Here is a 21,608-nt window from a genome sequence, read left to right as displayed (position 1 = left end):
CAAGTTAAACAGTGTATCATTGAAGGAAGCCAGAACTCAAGGCAGGAATCTGAGACAGGAACTGAGCCAGAGAGCATAAAGGAATGTTGATTACTGGCTCCAAGCACAACCCCACAACCCCACCCCAGCTTGCTCAACTATCTTTCTTTATAGCCCAGGGCTACTGCCTAAGGTGGCAACACACCTTTGAGACCTTCCTACATCAGTCAGCAATCAAGAAAATGCCTCACAGACAGCCATGGGCCAATTTGATATAGGCCCATCAACTGAGTTTCCCTTTTACCAGGTGATTGTAGGTTTTTGTGGAGTTGACAGCTGAAACTATGGTACATAGCAAAAATCTGTTCCACATGATTTCCTCAAAAAAAAAAAAAATCCATGAGGCAAAACAGTTCATATCCACAACAGATTTTATGTGCACAAAAAGAGAATCTAAATGAAAAAAAATATTAATAATCTACATTTGATAGCAAAGTAACATAGAGAATTAAAATAACTACAGAGATGTTCATGTAAATAAAATACTACCACATAAATAATTTAAAGCAATGATGTGGCCAGGCATAGTGGCATTGGGAAGAAATGATGATTTTGAGCTTGAGGCCAATGTGGAATATAGAAAGACTTTCCTCAAAAAACCATGGTGTAGCTGGAGAGATGGCTCTTCTGGCCTCCTCTGGTTCCAGGAAAGCATGTGGTTCATAGACATGCATGTATGCAGAACATCTGTACACATTAAATAAATAAATCTTAAAATCTAAATATAAAGGTAAAAACAAAATTATTCTGTTAGGATGTGGCTCAGTGGCAGAATGCTTTTCTGGAACATGAAAAGCCTGTGTTCAACCCCTAGAACTGGGGAAAAAAAAATGACAAATGGAATCTAAGAGTTTAAATTATTCAGATCAAAGTATACTAAAAGATATTTTTTTTTCTCTTCTTCTTTGGGGTGGGGGTGGGGTGGAGTGCAGGAGACTAAACTCAGAGCTTTGTGCTCTCCCGCTGCACTACATCTGCCACAGTATGGGGCTGGCAAGAACGCTTAGTGCTTAAAAACACTGGCTGCCTTTCCAGCATTCTAGGTTCAGTTCCTCTCAGCCATGCGGTGGTTCACATCCACCCATAGCTGCAGTTCCAGGGGATCCACCACCCTCTTCTGGTGAACATGTGTCCTAGTTTGCTTCTCTGTTGCTACAATAAAACACTGAACAAAACAACCTGGGAGAGGATTATCATTAGCTTACGGGTTAGTCCTTCATGAAGGGAAGTCAGAGCTGGAACTGGAACGGAAGCTGGGGGGGGAGTGTTGCTTACCGATTTGCTCCTCAGAGCATAAATAGCCTGCTTTTTTTGTACCATCCAGGACCACCAGGATATACCTAGGGGTGGGACCAGTCATGGTGAGGTGGGCCTATCCACATCAACCATTTTTAAATTTTTTATTTATTATTTGTTACAATTTATTCACTTTGTATCCTGACTGTAGCCCTCTCCCTACTCCCCCTCGCTCCCTCTTCTCCTCCTATGTCCCTCCCCTAGTCCACTGATAGGGGAGGTCCTCCTCCCCTTTTATCTGACCCTAGCCTATCAGGTCTCATCAGGCTGGCTGCATCATCTTCTGTGGCCTGGCAAGGCTTCACCACCACCACCACCACCACCACCACCCACCCCTCAGGGGGAGGTGATCAAAGTGCAGGCCACTGAGTTCATGTCAGAGGCAGCCCCTGCTCCCCTTACTAGGGAACCCACTTGGATACTGAGCTGCCCATGGGCTACATCTGTGCAGGGGTTCTAGGTCCTGTCCATGCATGGTCCTTGGTTGGCGTATCAGTCTCCGCAGGGACCCTGGATCCAGATTTTTTTTTGGCTCTCTTGGTCTCCTTGTGGAGCCCACACATCTACAGATAATTGATTCTTGACAAAGAAGGCAAAAACCCACATCAATCATTAATCAATACACCATCCTTGATGTGCATACAGGCCAATCTTAGAGAAGCACTTACTCAGTTAGGATTTCCTGTTCGTTCCTAGATACATCTGGGTTTGTGTCAAGCTGAAAAAAGCCAACAATCACACCTAGCTTTTTTATACAGCCCAGGCTGAGGGATGGCACTGCCTGAAATTAGCTTAGCTCTCCTGCATCAATTAACAATTAAGAATATGTCCACAGACATGCCTATGGGCCAGTCTGATTGAGGCAATTCTTCTCCAGGGTCCCTTTTCCCAGGTGTGTCAAGTTGATAACCAACTAACCATGACATGTGCAAATGGGTGTGCTTGTCTGTGGATGCTCTCGGGAAGCCGGAGACTGGTGTTGAGTGTCATCCTCTGTAGCTCTGCACCTCGGTTTTTAAATAGGATCTGTCATGGAGGTTTGGCTAGATTCCTGATTTGACTAGACTGGCTGACCAGTGAGCTGCTGTAACCCAACTGGCCTCTACAATGCTGGGATTTCAGATACAACCAGCCAAACACAGATTTTTTTGTTTGTTTGTTTGTTTTGGGACAGGGTCTCACATTATAGCCCCAGATAACCTGGAACTCAGAGAGATCTGCCTGCCTCTGCCCAACAACCCCTGCCCCCAACTTCACCCAATTTTGGGATTAAAGGCATGTGCCACAAAACCTGTCTCACACCCAGATTTTATGTGGGTGCTTGGGATTTGAACTCAGGTCTTCATGTATGCAGAGCAAGTTCTTTCCCACAAGGAATCATTTCCTCACCCTGTTTTCTGTTTGAGATGGGCTCTTGTTATGTAACCAAGGCTATCCACCGTGATTCTCCTGCCGTGGCCTAATATCACCACCACATTCAGAACTTGAGGTTTCTCTCTCTCTCTTTCTCTCTCTTTCCCTCTTTTTACAGTGTGTGTATGTGTGTATATATGGACCATGGCTTTTATATGGAGGTTAAAGTACAGGTGGGAGTTTGTTCTTTCCTTCTTCCATGTGGGTTCTGGAAACCAAACTCAAGTCGCAAGCTGGACAGCAAATGCCTTTACCCACTGAGCCATCTTGCCAGCCATTAAGTTTCTCTAGTAGTGTGCTTAATCATATCTTAAATGTTTACTGACTCTTTTATTGATTGTCCATTTATATTGTTATGAATTTCTGATAAATGGTAGCCATTTTGTATTAGGCATGGAAGATGTTTACCATGTGCTGCAATGTTTGTGTATTTTTAGCTGTTTACATAGTGTCTATATCTATGTATACTTTTTGGCCATATAACGTTTTTTGGTTAAAAATAAGGGCCATACATCTTCTGTAACCAGACATGGCTTCAAGTGGAGGGATTGGAACATCAACCCAGCCACAATACCTTTGTCCTGCCTGCAGAGACTAGAGAAACTGTATCCAGCAACTGAGGATGAGGAGAAAGGATTTGAGGAACCAGAGGGGTCAGGGGCACACCACAACAGAGCCCACAGAATCAACTGACCAGGACTCATGGGAACTTTAGAGATCAGGATATCTGTAGGTCCTTGGTGTTCTTGTAGAAATCCTAACAGTGGGAGTGTAGGCTTCCCTGACTCTTTTGCCTACTTGTGCCTTTTCTCCCTACTGGGTTGCTTTGTTCAGCCTTGATGTGATGGTATGTGCTTGGTCTTATCTTATTGTAGTTTGTTATGCCATGTTTGGTGGATGTCCCTGGGAGGCCTGCCCTTTTCTGAAAGTGTGGGGGAGGGGCAGAGGGGGAAACAATGACCTGGGGGAGAGGGATGATAGGGGTGGAGAGGCTGGAGGAGGGGAGAGGGGGGAAACTGCAGTTGGGATGTAATATATGAGAAGACTAAAGGAGAGGGCTACACATGACTTTATCCCAGCATTCACTGGGGAGGCAGAGGCCAGATCTATGTGAGTTCAAGGCCAGCTTGGTCTACGAAGTGAGTCCAGGGCAGCCAGGGCTCTGTTACACAGAGAAACCCTGTCAAGAAAGAAAGAAAGGAAGGGAGGAAGGAAGGAAGGAAGGAAGGAAGGAAGGAAGGAAGGAGGAGGGTGGGGCAGGCATATTTCAGTGGAGCACACTATAACTCTCAGTAACCATGTTGTGAGATCACAAGAAGGGGCTGGAGGTGGCTGTGGGCAGAAACAACAGTAATGATTCATGCTCTATGCTAAGAAATAGGAATTTTATTTCAGAAGCTCTGGGTGATTTTAGGAATGGACAGTTGACTCTTTTTTATTTGATGCTGCTAGTGTTAGGATTTCAGGTCTGCCAGGTGAGCAACTACTCCTGAACTGAATCCCAAATTGATCACTTATCCCATATAGAAGCTACTAACTAAAAAAGAAGGTACAGTTCAGTGGCAGCAGAGCAGTTTGTGCTTAGCAAGCACAAAGCTTGGGTTAAATACTTAGCAGAATAAAAACAAGAAAGAGGGGATAGAGCAGGGAATGTGGGAGGATGAGAAGAGAGATGGATAAAGACAGGAGGATGAGGGAGAGGGCTATAATCAGCATATATAATGAATAAATTGTAAACAAACAAACAAAAAAAACCAGAGGAGGATTCTCTAGCTTGGACCCAAAGGACATGAGTACACTAAGTTTTGTTTTTTTTTTTTTCCTTTAGAGAAAACACTGTGTTTGCCAGGCTGTCTTCAAACTCCTGGTCTCCAGCAACATTACTGCCATATTTAGGACTACAGGCACATGCTGTCACCACACCTTTAAAAAAGCAACAATAAATCCAAACACCTGAAGGTGTCCTTTTCCCGAGCAACTGGATAGTGAAAGGCTGTAGAGTAAACATGCTTATTGCTGTTTCTAAATTGTAAAATACTTTGTCTATGAAATCTTAACCTCATTCTGCTTCTTAATTTATTTAATTTTACTTTATATGTATTCGTGTTTTGCCTGCATGTATGTCTGTGTGAGGCTGTCAGATCTTGGAGACAATTGTGAGCTGCCATGTGGGTGCTGGGAATTGAACCAGAGTTCTCTAGAAGAACAGTCAGTGTTCTTAACTGCTGAGTTGTTCTCTGGCCCCGTCACCTTGTCCTTCAAGCTCTCTGTGTGCAATTTGTTGACAAGAAATTTTTACATTGCTAAGACTGTCTAAGAAAAATAAGGAAGACCCAAAAGGCCACAAGACAGAGCAACTTCTTAAAGAATGCCTATGCCAGAGCTGGAATTGGGTATGTCCAGGGCCCCACTGCAGCTCTACTCAGTTCACACCCTACAACTACCCAGTGCTCATCTGACATGATATGGACATGCCCTCAGGAACCCCAGTTCCCCAAGACTCCAGTACACTGCACGGAGAAGGCCCTTTCTCCTGTGCCATTCGAAGAAGAAGAAGGAGGAGGAGGAGGAGGAGGAAAAGAAGCTGGACGTGGTTCCAGACTAGGTTGAGGCAGGAAGTTTGGGAGTTCAAGTTCATCCTGAGCAACACAACAAATTCAAGATTGGGGCTAGCCTAGGCTACAGAAGACCCTGTCCACCCTCCCCCCCCAAAAAAAAAAGCAAAAGAGAAAAGAAAAAGGGTAGGGGTAACTTAAATGGAAATTCCATGCTACTTGAAAACACTATAGACAAAAAAAAAAAAAGTGTGTCAGCAAATATTCTCTCTCTCACCCCGTTCTCACATAGGCAGTTATACTACCAAGCCAGACTTGAAGGCTGAGGATCTTTCTAAGGCAGAATGAATTAAGAATACAGTTGCAGGGCTGGAGAGGTGGCTCAGAGGTGGCTCAGTGGTTAAGTGGCTGCTCTTCCAAAGGACCTGGGTTCAATTCCCAGCACCCACATGGCAGCTCACAACTGCCTGTACCTCCAGTTCCAGGGGATCTGACACCCTCACACCTGTGTACATAAAATAAGATTAAATAAATTTTAAAAAGAATACAATTGCAATGGGAGGAAACTGAACGCAAGGGCCAGGTGTGGTGACTTACACTGCAATCCTAGCAATTGGAAGGCTGAAGCAGGAGGACTGACCTAACTTCAAGGCCATCCACCACAGAGTAAGACAGAAGTATGGGATTAATTTACTTGATTATTATTTTATGTGTATATGTACTTTGTCTGCATGTATGTCTGTGCACCGCACACATACACTGCATACAAAGAAAAAATAACCTTCAAATTAAAGCAACTGATATATACCCCCAGACAAGGTATGTGAGACAAGGTTCTCACATATACCCCCAGACAAGGTCTCAAATATCCCAAGTGGCCTAAAACTCTCCATGTAGCTTCAGTTGGCCTTGAGATCCTGATCTTCCTTTTACTTGTAAAGCTTGCAAAGATTTAACAGTATAAGAGAGAGCAGACAAGAATCCCCTCTGTCCACAAGACCCGTTCACACAGTGCTGGAAGCAGCATAAATTAGCATAAAAAGTCATTATAATTTTCAAGTTGATTCAGCATCTTCAGTTATAGGTGTCTGTCCTAAAGAAATATTTGCATCCAAGTGTGGGAGTGCATATAGTCCCAGCTCTTTTCAGGCCAAGACAGGACAACCTGTGCTAGATAGACTCCTAGAAATCGAGTTACAGAGTTACAGGATGAAGGGTTAATGACCTAAGAGCCTCAGGTAAGCTGAGAGTGCCCTGTTTTTTCCCCTTTTATTTTCACATCACTTTAATCAATTCTGACCTAACAAAGGAGGATCATGGTTTTGAGGCTGGCACAGAAGGTTTGAGGCCAACCTCCACTATATGAGGTTCTGTACTGAAAAACCACGAAAGAGATGGGCATGGTGGTGCATTCCTTTGATCCCAGCACTTGGGAGGAAGAGGCAGGAGGATCTTTGAGTTGTAGACCAGCCTGGTCTACAAAGTGAGTTCTTAGATAGCCAGGGCTACACAGAGAAACCCTGCCACAGAAACTGCACCCTCCCCCCCCCAACAGACACACACACAAAGAAAAATCACAAAAGAAAAATAAAGTTAGGATGAGTACCTAAAGCTGTATTTGGAGATCTTCAGCCATCAGTAGTAAATTATTGGAAACTGCTGAAACGTTCAATAGGAAACAGGCTAACCATATCAAAAATAACAAGGCGACAAAACAAGGCAAGTGAAAGAGCAGGTTGTAAACATGTGTGGTATGGTTTTCTTTTTTGTAGTCTGAGAAACAGGCTAAGAAGCACTCATTCTATGAGTTATACTTCTAGTCCCAAAGACAGTGTTGCAGCTAATTCAAGATGATCTTGAATTCAATACCTCCCTGATTCTGCTTCCTAGTACTAAAATTTCAGATGAGCCACCACACTAAGCTAAGATCTCATTTCCATGCAAAAAATATCATATACAAACTTGCTGCTAATGTTTGAGGCTTTCTGTTTTGAGACAGGGTCTTAGTCTGTAGCTCTAGATGCCCTGGAACTTGCTAAGAGGACCAGGCTGGCCTCCACCTTACAGAGAACCCCCCGCCTCTGCCTTCAGGTGCTGGGATAAATGACAGGCTTCTTCATCAGCCTAGCTCTGTTTTGTTTCATTAATTCTTGGTTTTGTTTTTTTAAATCTCTTTTGACAAGTTAAGTTCCTTAAGAGTAGAATATGCCTAGCATATTACATATTTTACTGAAAAGTGTTGGCTTAAAGCAGCAGTTCTCAATGTGTGGCTCACAATCCTTTTGGCAAACTGGTCTCCAAAAATATTTACATTACAGCTCATACTAGTAGCAACATTACAATTATGAAGTAGCAATGAAAACAATTTTATGGTTGGAGGTCACCACAACATGAGGAGCTGTATTAAAGGGTTGCAGCACTAGGAAGGTTGAGAACCACTGCTTTAAAGATATAACCTATTGATTGCTGTGATACTTGAGAGGGTAACACATAAGATGGGAAAAATCAGATGCTTTTCAGCCAAAACAAAGCCACATGGCAGAGTTTATAAGGGAAATGGCATAGCTTTAGTGACTGAAATAGTTTACTGAAAGCAGTAAGGCAGAAAGGACAAAACAGCACAAGGCTGGAATTCCAAAATCCTTAGCTTATTAAGCCCAAGATGTAAAGATGTTTTCAGATAGGCTTGAAAACAGACTTTACAGCTCCCTTAGCTCTGGCTATATCCAATTACCTATGTTCTCTTTAAGATGCTGAGACAACAGCTCAGCTGGTAAAGCACTGAATACTGTGAGTTACCTACTTATAGGCAGGAGAGGGCTGCAATGGCCCACATGCCCAAGCACACAATGAAACCAACATCACATGCCACAGTACAGACTCCCTTCAGAAATGCGCTCAACTGCTTCTCTAGCAAGTGCTTATCTATGTTTTGTGACTTCTCTTGTAATCTGTTGACTTGTTCATCTTCCAACACAAGTCTAAGCAAGAGGCTTTGTGGTTAAGAGAATACATTACTCTTCACATTGCTTGAGAACTGGGCAGTTCAGAGTTTGAGGTCAGCTTTAGCATGCTACCCAGGCCAGTCTAGGCTGTATGTGACAAGACCCTGTCTCAAAAACAAAGCCAAGGAAGGTAAGGTAGAGAGATGGCTTAACACGTATTGTTCTAATAGAGGCCCCAGGCTTAGTTCCTAGCACCCATGTGGTGGCTCACACCTGCCTGTACTTCTTTACAGGGGATCCTACTCCCAATTCTGAGCTCCACAGGCAATGGGCATACATGTCGTACACATACTAGACAAAATATTTATACACATACAGTGAATATTAAAAAAAGTAAGATTTAAAAAGCCAAACAACAAACAAAACAATAAAATGTATGATTCTATCTGTAAGAGTTATCTGAAACAGTAAAATCCGTGACTCTGGGGGCTGGAAAGATGGCTCAGAGGTTAAAAGCACTGGCTGTTCTTCCAGAGGTCATGAGTTCAATTCCCAGCACCACATGGTGGCTCACAACCATCTATAATGAAATCTGATGCCCTCTTCTGTCATGCAGGTGTACATGCAAACACACATTGTATACATAATAAATAAATAAATCTTTAAAAAAAAAAAATCCGTGACTCTGGCTTGGGCACCTACACACACACAACTGAAAATAAATCTTTATAAAATATATGTACTCTAATTTCTCAATCTTCACCTCCGGCTTCTTTGATATGTCTATTGGGTGAGTGAATAAGAAAAACATTCCAGATGAGCACGTTGGCGCATGCCTTTAATCCCAGCACTCGGGAAGCAGAGGCAGGCGGATCTGAGGCCAGCCTGGTCTACAAAGAGAGTTCCAGGACAGGCAAGGCTACACAAAGAAACCTGGGGGGGGGGGGGGGAGGGAGAAGAAAAAGAAAAAAAAAAAAAAAAAGAAAGAAAAACACTCCACTGAAAGCCTACATTCACTTTTCCAACTACAGATTTTTATTCACTGACTAGACATAAAAATGGTCAGAAAATTAAAACAATTTGCTAAAGAAATTAGTTTTCTTTTCTGTTTTTTGTTTCTTCTGCTGCTCTGCAGTCAAACTGGGTGGAAGACTAACTAAAACACAACAAAAATAAGTCCATGGCACTCAGTTTGCATGAGGCATTCTAAACGTTCCTCCCAAGTGGTTGGAGCCAGAAAGAACGGAAGCCTGGGCTAGGCCAAAAAGCTCTGATGGGCGGGTGGCCTGCAGGGTCGGTCTGGGGACTAGATCCGCCTTGCTTAGCATTCCTAGCCCGCAGAGATCAGTTAGCGGCGGAAAACTACACTGTGGACTGGGTCAGGGTTGGGGTCCCAGAGACCCCCCTTCGGCACAGCGCCTGCAGCAACGTCCCCGGCTTGGGAACCCGGAGCTGCCTCGGAAGGCCAGGCCAGGACCTCTCCAGCACACGACTTCCACACTCCAGGTCCCAGCAAGAGGAGAAGCATCCAGAAGATTCTACCAGCCTCGGGAACCTGGGCCTGAGCCCACCCCCACAAGGCCCTTGGGCGCAACCACTCCCCGCCCCAGTGCCCCTGCGCCGTCGTCCGGGTAACCGAGGGGTGGTGGCAGTGGCAAGGGGCGGGACTTCCGGCGAGTGACGCGCCCGGACTCGGCTACAAAAGAAGTCGGCTGGGGCGGGCCGGGCGGAACTTTCCAGAACGCTCGGTGGGTGTCGGAGGAGCCGTGTCTGGCTCGGCTGCGCTGTGCTACGCTCCAGTCTCTGCTCTCCGGCGCCGGCCCGCTCACCGGTAAGTCTCGGCCCTAGGGCGCCCCTCGGCCGCGAAGTGCGGCCTGGGCACCACACAGCCGGGGAGCGGCAACCGGAGGCGGTTGGCCCCGCGTGGGCAGGGACTGCGGACTCCCCCGAGCCAGGCTCGGTCTGCGGGAGGCCTCCGGGAATGCCGCCGGCCCGCACGCCACGAGGCGGCCCGAGGCCCAAGCCAGCTCGTCTTCCACCTCCGGCTCCTCGGTTCGCACCCCCGCGCCCGGTCGTCCGTGCCGGGTGGGCAGCGCTGCGCACGCGCGGACCGAAGCAGGGGTGAGGGGCTGCGGGAGGAGCCGGGCGGAGGCTGCGGCTTGCGCTTCTCCTGGCTCTCCTCCCTCTCTTTGTTGAGGTCCGGCCTTCCCCCTCCGCCTTTTCGATCAGGGTGGGAGGGAGAAAGGAAGGAAACCTTAACGGTCGGTGCTGGGGAAACGGGCGAGTCAGCTTCGTGGGCCAGAGGGGCGAGAGTGGGTAAGCTGCGAGCGGGAGCAGGATGGCGACGGGGCCCGGGCACCTGCTCCCCGAAGCTGCTCTCCTAAGCCACTCCTCCATCCCCGGGTGTCCAGTGTCCCTTTCCGGCGAGTGTGTGGCCTTTATCAGATGTACAAAGGCATTGGTAATGTTCTAACCAGTGGAAGGGACCTATCGCTTCTGCTTTAGGTAACTAGCACAACCTCCGAGGAAAGGAAACCGGAAGAAGCCAGGTTATACATGTGCTGTAGAGTAGGAACCAGCTGCTAGGCTTTCGCATTCCCTGAAATTTATATTTAGTCTGTTAGAATTTACAGCTGAATCAGATCAGGTTAGCGTTTAAGAAGTTTAGGGACGGCTCTGTTCGGTAGTATGAGAGGCAGCAAAGAAGAGATTGCTTTAGTTTTGTTAGTTTGTTAAACTACCCGTTAAGAGCCAGTCATGGTGCACAGCTTTAATCCCAGCGCTCAGGAGGCAGAGCAGAGGCAGGTGGATTTTTTTGCACTAAAAGTTAAAAGTTGGCTTAAAACTCCCGTTTTCTGATTTCAGGCTGTAAAACATGGTGAAAGAAACCACTTATTATGATGTTTTGGGGGTCAAACCCAATGCTACCCAGGAAGAATTGAAAAAGGCATATAGAAAATTGGCTTTGAAGTACCACCCTGATAAGAATCCAAATGAAGGAGAAAAGGCAAGTCATTCTCAAACAGTTAAACAGTGTTGCCATGTGTAAACCAAGGTCCTAATATGGTAGCTGTGCCTTGTGACTGTTACTTCTAATGGGGTTTTCTTTTCTGAAACAGTTTAAACAGATTTCTCAAGCTTATGAAGTTCTTGCTGATTCCAAAAAGAGGGAGTTATATGATAAAGGAGGAGAGCAGGCGATTAAAGAGGGCGGAGCAGGTGGTGGTTTTGGCTCGCCCATGGATATCTTTGATATGTTCTTCGGAGGAGGAGGAAGGATGCAGAGAGAAAGGAGAGGTAAGAAAAATCCAGCTTACCTGGAGCAAAATAAAATTGCTGCTGAAAGAGTTTTGAGAATTTACTTTGATTAAATGCTTGTTTATATGTTATGTTACACTCTGTCCATGAACTGCCTCTGCTTCCTGGTATCATTTGTAATTGAGATTTTATGTAATCAAAAAATAGCCAAGCCAATCTATTGGGTATATCCAGTGCCACAGATTCCCAAACAGTAAGATAACAGAGTCTAACAGCTTGGGTTTCTAAGCCCTTACACATCTTGGGGTCATATCCCCTTTGATGTGGAGTGGCCTTTTTCTGTTAAAAATGAGTTGAGTTGAGAAGACTAAACCTTACCAAGCAAAGACTGAAAGCAGCTCTTTGCCTCCAGGTGATCTGCTGCCTGTTAACCTTGCTTCAGCTTTACTAGCTCAACGTATATGCGTTTAATGTTTTAACAAAAATTGTCCATGGGGCTAGATAGTAGGCAGGCATCATGGGAAGATATTCTTGGAAGTCAGAATAGTACTTTGTTCTCAGTATAGTTTATGCAAACTGATGGGAAGGCACAGTTCTAGAACAAGTGGGCAGGCCATTAAATTTCACTGTGCCCTTTTAAAGGTTTAGGAAGATTTGAGAAATTGTTTACTGTGTTTTTATAAGAACTTAGCATGGGCTTGAGAAGTGGCTCAGTGATTAAGAACACTTGGTCTTAGCAGAAGATCCAGATTTCATTTTCCCACACCCCACAGTGCCTCACTACTGCCTGTAACTTGGAGTGTCCAGGAGCTCTGACCACCTCTGTCCTCTGGGCTGTCATATAAACATGTATATACACACACACAAAAAAATAAAAACCTGTAATCCCACTGCTCAGGGAGGCAGAAGAAGGTGGATTGCTGTGAGTTTGAGGCCAGCATGGTCCAGGACAGACAAGGCTACACGAAGAAACCCTGTCTTAAACAAAAACCTGTAATCCCAGTCAATTTACTCCAGCCCTTACCATAAGGGGATGGTAGAGCTACAGAAAAGGTACTAACCTTTTTGGCTTAGTGGAGTTTGAGTGGTTTTTGTTACTGCTGCTGCTTTGGAAATGTACTTTGGTCAGTTTCCAGAAGCTCTATATTTCCTTTCTCTGTGTAAAGTTGAGAAAGGGATAACTTTTCAGCTTATGAGAATCTACTTGCTGTTCTCTTTATGATAATAACCCGAAGTTTAGCTAGGTGCAGGATATAATGACACTTAAACACCTTTAGGTATGATACTCAGAAAGGATTGAAACTATTCAGTCATCAGGCTGTGCTGATGGTGGTGGATAAAGTCCTAGTGGAAGGATCACTAGCTAGGAACTTATTAACCATCAGTCGGTGGTTTCATTTCTGTAACCTTGTTGTCCTTACGTGATCTCAACCACCTACTTCCTGTTGTAGGTAAATTATATGTGGCATTCTTTTGTAGTCACTCGCCAGATATGACCAGCTGTAGTAGCCACCACGACTTAAAATTATGCCCAATAGTTGTGACTAGTGGTTACAGTGTGTCCGTCATTACAGAAAGTTCTGTTGGAAATGCTATTACAAAAGGCCTGAGAAAATTTATCATTTGAGACAGCCAGTGCAAGCCTAGCAGTAAGAACTACTGAAACAGAGTTGGGCTTGGTGGTGTATGCCTATAATCCCAGCACTTTGTGAGGCAGGGGCAGGCAGATCTTTTTGAGTTCGAGGCAAGTGCCAGGTCTACAAATTGAGTTTAGGACAGCCAAGGCTACACAGAGAAAACCTGTTTTGGGATGGGGGGTTTGGAACAGAAGTAGGAATTGCTTTTCCAATTGGCTTCTCCAGCCAATCTTGATAAGAAAGAATTTACTGTGCTAAAGAATGTTTGGATGATGTAACTGACCATGTTGGCTAATAAATGAAACCTTCAAAGGGATGCATGCTTTGCATCATTGTGAAATAATTGTGCCTGGACATTGAGTGGCTTTTAAAAGTAGTGTTTTAATTGAGAGGGCCTCTTCTGTGTCCTTAGGCAGATGAACCTCTGTCATAATTTTTCTCATCTATCATCTACGATTAGATCAGTTTGAGAATCAAGTGATTGGATGAATGTTGTATATGAGTGTAGCTCAAAAAGATATACAGCATGAGGCTGGTTTCTGTTATCCTTTGCCATTTTTATAGTGCCTTCAACAAAGTACATGTGGGTTTAATGAGCAGGTTTTGTTCCAGGTAAAAATGTTGTACATCAGCTCTCAGTGACCTTAGAAGACTTGTATAATGGTGCAACAAGAAAACTGGCTCTGCAGAAGAATGTGATTTGTGACAAATGTGAAGGTAAGGGTTCTTACTGGGTGGTGGTTAATGGTTTCTGATATATGGCCTTGGACTTGCATCTCTCTGCCTCAAACTCCTGAGTACTGAGGTTATACCAGGTCCCAGTCCCTAACTTTCTGGGTAGGTGAAACTGAAATGTTGCACTAAAAGCAGATGAAACTGCATAATGATTGTTTTGTGTTTTCACGTGTATGTACGTGCGGGCATTTGGGGGGGGTCATTGTTTACAGAAGGAAAGGCACCCTAATCAGTGGCTGGAATAAAATGTCATCAGCTCACTCCTTTATGACAGGACGTTGATCTATCTTGTACAGATCCTAAGCAGCACCTCTTTTTTATACTTTGCACACACATACGCATGATGTGTTGTTTGTGTGGGAGGGTCAGAAGACAACTTGTAGTAATCCATTTTCTCTTTCAACCATGAAGCTATGAAAAGATCAGACTGGGGTTGGTCAGACAGACTTGGTGTCGTTTCCCTCTGATCCATCTCAGTGGCCCCAAATTAGCATTTTTTGAAAATTACTTGATTGCTTAGGTTTTGTTTTTTTGTTTTTGTTGTTTTTTGTTTGTTTGTTTTGATTTTGAGACCTTTCTCACTGTGCAGCCCAGACTGGCCTCGTAACTAACAAAGACATGGTTGTCCATGATAGCTCTCCTTTGAGACCAGCAAAACCTTGTCTCAAGGTGAAAAAAAAAATGTGCTCTGGTAACACATAATGTAAGACTTTGGTGCAGGCAGTCTTGGAATTACTGCTTGGCTCACTGCACCCTTAAAGTGTTCTTAAGAAGGTGGAATTCTGAAGCTGCTTGCAGACATCTCTGCTGTTCCAGCTTGCCTACACTGAGCTGTAACTAGAAAGGTGTATCACTCCACCTCCTACTTGTCCCCCACCCCATGGGTGTTGTGCTTGCCTGTGTGTATCTCTGTTCTGCATGCAGTGTCTGTGGAGGCCAGGACGGTATCAGATCCCCATGGAACTGGAGGTATAAAGAGGGTTGTGAGCTACCTTGTGCTGGGATCAAACCCAGGGCTGGAAGAGCATCCAGCACTCTTAGTAAGCCATCTCTCCAGGTCCTGCCTTCCTTTTCCCATATCTCCCCCTCTTTCCCTTCCTTTCACCAAAATCCTAAGAACCCATGCTCTGGCACTCTTGGGTATTTTCATTTCTTAAAGGCATTTCTTAAACCTTCTACTCCAGTCCCCATCACATACACCTGCTTACTGACTGTGTGTCTTGTATTAAATCGTAACTCAAAAGGCAAGACTTTTTACCCTCCTGTTGGCAACTTGCCTACCTTGCTTTTTACTCCCTTTCAGACTTCCAAAGAAAAGAATATTAAAAAAACTTTATGATTTTGAAATGGCTGCCTTTAGAGTGAATTGTACATTTTAGGACTATTGTCCATAGGGTCTTGGAAATACTAAGGAGTTAGACTTACCTACTGCTAAGATAATATGTAAGTTTCTTTTAAAACTGTTTAGGCCGAGGTGGTAAGAAAGGAGCAGTGGAGTGCTGTCCCAACTGCCGGGGAACTGGCATGCAAATAAGGATTCATCAGATTGGACCAGGAATGGTTCAGCAAATTCAGTCAGTGTGCATGGAGTGCCAGGGTCATGGAGAACGCATAAGCCCTAAGGATAGATGTAAAAGCTGCAATGGAAGAAAGATAGTTCGAGAGAAGAAGATTTTAGAAGTTCATATTGATAAAGGTGAGTTCTGATCCACTCTGTAGTCTGAATCATGTTTTTTATTCTGACAGTTTCATTCATAGTGTATAATAATTTCAGGGATTTGATGTTTTTTTTCACCCTCAAATTCTTAAGAATTGTTTTTGATATACTGAGTTTAGGATTGCTTGCATAAGCATGAATGGGGATTATTTACTGGAACATAGGCAATTTTAACAGTGGCTACACAATTGAAGAGGACTCTCCTCCAGTAAACAGTAAAACAGCCTGCCAGTAATTCTTCCAAATGGGTGCGGCCTTATGAGCCCCCTCTCTCACTTATAAAATATTTTTGTTTCTCTGTGTAGCCTTGGCTGTCCTAGCTGTATACCAGGCTTGCCTTGAACTCACAGAGATCCCCCTGCCTCTGCCTCCCTGAGTGATGGGATTACAGGTGTGTACTACCACGCCTTACTTTATAATATAGTTACTTTTTAAAACTATCTTTAGGTTATATGAATGATCCTAAGCATCTTATGTGTAAGAGTTGTCTTTTTGACTAGGTGGCAATAACTAAAGAACATTTCATCCAAAATAAAAGGATGTAGGTTACCTGAAGAATAAGTTCATGAGAACTTAGACTGCTATCAGGGATTACAGGTCTGTATAACCATACCTAGTATAACACAGTTTTAAAGAATATGTATGAATATCAGTCCGTCTCCCCCCTTAAGTTTTCTTTTTCTCTGAGATGGAGATTTTTCTGTGTGTAACCAAGGATGGCCTCAAACCTTATCCTGTTTGACTAGATAACTTGTTTATTTTGAGATAAAGTGGGACTCTGCAACTGAGAGTGGCCATGAACTTCTGGTCCTCTTGCCTGCCCCCACCTAAATGTTGGGATTTCAGATGGATATGGAGTTAAGATTAAAGTGTTCACCATACTTCAGGCAAAAGTAATCCCAGCACTTGGGAGGCAGTCAGGTGGTTCTTTGTGAATTTGAAGCCAGTGTCATCTACAAAGCGAGTCCAGGACAGCCCGGGCTACACAGAGAAACCCTGTCTCAGAAAAACAAAAGGGAGGTGGGTGGCTCTTTGTCTTTTAAGTTTTTAACATTTTTCAGCAGGGTTTTAGTATCTAGCCCATGCTGCTTCCGCCTCCCTAGTGCTGGGATCATAAGCCTGTCCCCTAAACTTGGGCCCTGGTCTCAGTGGATAACACCTATTGTACAAGCATGTTCAAATTATTAGCACGAAAGGAGCAAATAATGTTAGGTGTGGCCATATCCTAGTCTGTATACATACCTGCCCTGGAGGTCTGGGGGTGCAGACAGCAACACTGGGGCTTGTGGATAAGGTACCAGGGTCAGTGACACAGAAGAACATCTGGCCTCCATGAACACGTATGCATGGTTATAACACACCAAAAAGTTAAATCTTTATAAATAAGGTAAATACATACCTTTAAAAAACATTTTCTGTATTGGAAAGTATTCAGTATTTTCTATATGGGCCACATGGGCTAAGATAGTATCTAATAGTAAACGTTCTATTTGTTAGGGGTGGGACATTGGGTTTTCAAAGCTGGCTGTATGGAACTTGATCTGTAGACCAGGCTGGCCTTGAACTAGAGATATTGTACCTTTGCCTCCTGAGTGAGTGCTGTGATTAAAGGCTAAAGGCCTGCAGCTACCACTGCCCTGCTGACAGATTTTCTTCCTCCCTCCCTTCTTTCCTTCCTTCCTCCCTTTCCTTTTTCTCCTCTCCTCTCTCCTATTCTCTCTTCTCTCCTTCCTTCTCTTTTCTTTTTTCCAGGCTAGTAGAAACCAAACCCAGCACTTTAATATATATTTTAATATATGCTACCGAACTGCCTATTGCACAAGGTTGTGAATGTTTTTAAAAATTATTTAATTTTATGTGCATTGGTGTGAGGTTGTCAAATCACCAGGAACTGGAGTTACAGACAGTTATAAGCTGCCATGTGGGTGCTGGGATTTGAACCTGGGTCCATTTGGAAGAGCAACAGTGCTCTTAACCACTGAGTCATCTCTCCAGCCCCAAGGTTGTAAATTTTTAATTTAGTTTTGAGCAGAATGAGAGGCTTCAAGGGAAGAATACTTGTGGATATTTAAATAAGCCTACTGTTCTTACTAGAAATACTGTTGATATAACAGAAAAGTCAGTTGACACTGATGCTAACAGTTAGTGGTTATAGTGTTTGCCACTTTACAATTTAGTTCCAGCATGGGTATTTTAAATCCTCAGCTTCTTGAGTGGAATAAGTCTCGGGAAAGTTGAGGCTTAAAGTTGAGGTTGATATGTAGCAAAGTAGGTAGCATTTCTGAGACTAGAAGCCTGACTCTTTGTAGAGTTTTGTTATCTACTGTGTGATAGCTTGCTTCAGTGCCAAACTGGACTCCATTAAATATTTCCCCCCATTTCTGTGGTATTTGTTATCCACAAAGATATGGACATGATGGAAGATATGTATGTAGAGGTCAGAAGGACATCTTGCAGGAATTGCACTGAGGGTTGAACCCAAGCCTCTCTGCATGTGCTGTATATCTGTGTTCTAGTAGCTTTTATCCTGACCTTAGTATCTGATCTGGTATCAGTAAAATACAAAATTGATCTGTTTAGGCATGAAAGATGGTCAGAAGATAACATTCCATGGTGAAGGAGACCAAGAACCGGGACTGGAACCAGGAGACATTATCATTGTGTTAGACCAGAAGGACCATGCTGTTTTTACCCGGTAAAGCCTTAATCACAGACTTGCATATATGGTTGAATTCTAGCTTAAGTGAGTGTTTCTTCACTCTTAGAACACAGGTATATATTAACTGACTGCACTGTGTTCTGTAAAAGCTTATTAGCTGTTTCAGTTGTAAATGGCTGTAAGTAGAATCAAGATTTTAGCTTTTTGTCTTACAAGTAAATTGTTGACTGGATTTTCTCTGAGCATAAATGGATAGCAGGCAGGGGTAGCCATAGAGAACTTTGCTTCCCTGCTATCTTTGAGTAGTTGGTTGAAGGTAATACCTTTTGCCAGATCCCCGTTCTTGATTCAAACTGTCTTAAGAAACTAAAATTTGGCACTGATGAGTATATATTTCCAAACTCAACTTTGAAGGTAGGTTCTGAGTATGTTTAAGAAAGGATATTTCAAAGGTGTTTTGTATTGGAAAATAAGTATCAAAAAATCTTCACTGTCCCTTCCTTAAACAGTCAAAATTGGCCTAAGTAATTGAAGATCCAGCCCAAATCTGTTTTGATTTACACTGATTCCTATGTTCCAAATGTGTTTGGCTTTCTTTTGCCCGATGTGTGTTTGGTTTGGTTTATTTTTTCCCCCCTCTTAAACCAGATTTAAAATTACAATTTGGGAAGAATACATTGTTGAGAATGTGTGAAAGAACACTGTTTTAAGACCAAGGCAGGTCTTGATCTTTTCTGCCTTTACCTTCTACCTCCCAAGTATAGGCCTATACCACTGTGCTGGCTGTGTAGTAAGATTGTGAAGACTTGTACAGCAAACAGCTAGAAGGTTCCAAAATAAATTTGCTAATCTGAGCATTCAGTTGCTTGGTTTTCAGAATGGTGAAAGAAAAGTGCCCACTGTTGTGTGTGTAGTCATTTTGTGATTGGAAAGATGTAACTGTGCCTTGTATTGCTGTAGACGAGGAGAAGACCTTTTCATGTGTATGGATATACAGCTGGTTGAAGCATTGTGTGGCTTCCAAAAGCCAATATCCACTCTTGACAACCGAACCATAGTCATCACCTCTCATCCAGGTATGGTAACTAGATGAGCCTGTTTCCCTAGTTGGCATTCTCCTTGTCTCCTGATAACTAAGAAGTAATAAGTAGTAGGTATATGTCTTTCCTAGGGCTGAGATTTGGATGAATGCTGGTTATATTGGAGTAGCCATAAATGAGGGCAACAGGGTTGTTAGACTTAGAGGTTAGGCTTAGAGGTTTTTTTAGTTTTTTTCTTTCATCATACCTAAGGAAGAATTTGGCTTCAATGTCTTTAGGTCAGATTGTCAAGCATGGAGATATAAAATGTGTGCTAAATGAAGGTATGCCAATATACCGTCGGCCATATGAAAAAGGACGTCTAATCATTGAGTTTAAGGTAAGCTCTAAAACTTAGGGACATTTGAGCTTATTAAAAATCTAATACAGACCAAGCAACTGTATTTATTACCTTTATCCAGGAATTGGAACACCAGATGACTTTTTTCCCCCCTGGGTCAGGATTAGGATCAGAAAGGGCTATTTGTGATCCTACTCTTAAACTATGGTCACAAGTGGTACTGTGACAGTTAATTTCTGTTAGTACCTGGCCTAGGTGTTATGTGCCTCTGGTCTAGCACTTGAGTTGGTTCACAGCGACACACATTTAATCCAGGCACTCAGGAGGCAGATCTCTGAGTTTGAGGCCAGTCTGGTCACTGAGCAAGTTCCAGGACAGCTAGGGCCACAAAGAAAAAACCCTGTCTCAAACAAACAAAAAAATGTCATCTTTGCTTACATTTAAGGTGGTTCTAAGAGTTGCAAGGGTACATCTAAAGAAATGTTTTTCTCGGGAAAATAATTCTAGTGTACCTAAGAGTTCTGATGTTAGAATCAAATTTAACTGCATTTTTTATTTTTCTGCAGGTAAACTTCCCTGAAAACGGCTTTCTCTCTCCTGATAAACTCTCTTTGCTGGAAAAACTCCTTCCTGAAAGGAAGGAAGTAGAAGAGACTGATGAAATGGATCAGGTAGAACTGGTGGACTTTGATCCAAATCAGGAAAGACGGCGTCATTATAATGGAGAAGCATATGAGGACGATGAACATCACCCCAGAGGTGGCGTTCAGTGTCAGACCTCTTAGTGTGCCAGTCACTCTCTGACATTCTATATGCAGTAGTGAATGTGGGAAGGACTGTAATTGTAATACGCTCACTACTTGGCTATTGTTTTTGTTTTAATATTCAACTATAGTAGTGTTTTAAAAGTTAAATGAAGAATAAACAAATATAAAAGCTCTGACTTTGCCCTGTATGTATAATGACTTCAATGTGCAAGATGAAAGTTTAATACTTGTAAAAATTACTTTAAAAGTTCCCTAGCATATGTTAGGCCATATCTTGTGTAACTGATAATAGCTGTGTACATTAGACTGACATGCTAGTTATGTGTTGTATGTTAAGCTATGAAATTAAAATTCTGTATTTAACTGGTAATCAGAAAAAGAAAACTATTATAGTGACATGTTGGGTCTGTCTAGTTGTATGAAGTGAATTAATTGTCTGCATTGTATTGCATCAGCCAATCCTAGAAGGTGGTTTAATATATAATTTCTCTGTTATGTGTGATAGAAATGATAACATTTATCATAAGGGCTTGCTCTTTTAGATTGCGTTCCCTTCTGCTGTGCCATCTTTAAAACTACACACAGAAAACATGGTCATCTTTTTCCCCCTTCTCAAACCCTTGGGTAGTGACTTCCAAAGCCCAATTTACAGATTAAAGTGACAAGATTTGTATGTGGAAAAGTGATTTGCATGTATATAGTCTAGGAAAGGCATTCCTTAGGTCTGCTACAGGCTTGCTTAGGTTCCAACGTAACTGCAATTTAATGTTGGTAGTACAGCAAACTGATAGCTTTGTTGTATGTTTTAAAGTCACATGTTCACATGCTTAAATCTGAATATCAGAATTTAAGCAGTTATTGAAATGTATGACTGTCTCCTAATATACTGATTGCAAGTGTTTACAATGTGTCACTGCAGGCCTTTCTTTCTCAATTCATCAGAGCATTATGAAGATGATGAAACTTGTTACTTTGTTCCCAAAATGTTCAAGTAGTAGAATATATGGGTAGGTCAGAAAAGGGAACTTCAACCTTCTTTTGGTGAGAATATGTGAATTTCTGACCAGTCAGCACAGTCTGTAATCACAAATTTAAAAACATTTTCAGCTTGAAAGACTGAAGTTTCCTTCACAAGAACATTTGAGTTAAACACCAGAAGGCCGGGCATGGACGCACATACATTTGATGCCGGCACTTAAGAGGCAGA

General features: G+C 43.0%; 1 protein-coding gene across 3 annotated transcripts; it reads left to right on the top strand.

Moving 5' to 3' along the window:
- The first annotated feature begins 9,939 nt into the window (after positions 1-9,939).
- Positions 9,940-21,307, top strand: Dnaja1 (DnaJ heat shock protein family (Hsp40) member A1). Of its 3 annotated transcripts, none has more exons than XM_021664596.2 (9): positions 9,940-10,079; positions 11,114-11,255; positions 11,368-11,545; positions 13,756-13,860; positions 15,347-15,574; positions 18,176-18,290; positions 19,215-19,330; positions 19,573-19,673; positions 20,201-21,307. In XM_021664596.2, the coding sequence occupies exons 2-9, from the start codon at positions 11,124-11,126 to the stop codon at positions 20,417-20,419; spliced, it is 1,194 nt and encodes a 397-aa protein (XP_021520271.1). In that variant the 5' UTR covers positions 9,940-10,079; positions 11,114-11,123; the 3' UTR covers positions 20,420-21,307. The 3 variants fall into 3 exon arrangements, with proteins under 3 accessions (XP_021520271.1, XP_060247022.1, XP_060247021.1); XM_060391039.1 differs by lacking the exon at positions 9,940-10,079 and adding an exon at positions 10,369-10,445; XM_060391038.1 differs by lacking the exon at positions 9,940-10,079 and adding an exon at positions 10,427-10,564.
- Positions 21,308-21,608: the final 301 nt, after the last annotated feature.

This window comes from Meriones unguiculatus, chromosome 9 (genome assembly GCF_030254825.1).
Source record: "Meriones unguiculatus strain TT.TT164.6M chromosome 9, Bangor_MerUng_6.1, whole genome shotgun sequence".
In the NCBI taxonomy this organism is placed as follows: Eukaryota; Metazoa; Chordata; class Mammalia; order Rodentia; family Muridae; genus Meriones; species Meriones unguiculatus.
The sequence above is the reverse complement of the archived record's forward strand: the minus strand, read 5'-3'. Positions and strand labels throughout refer to the sequence as shown.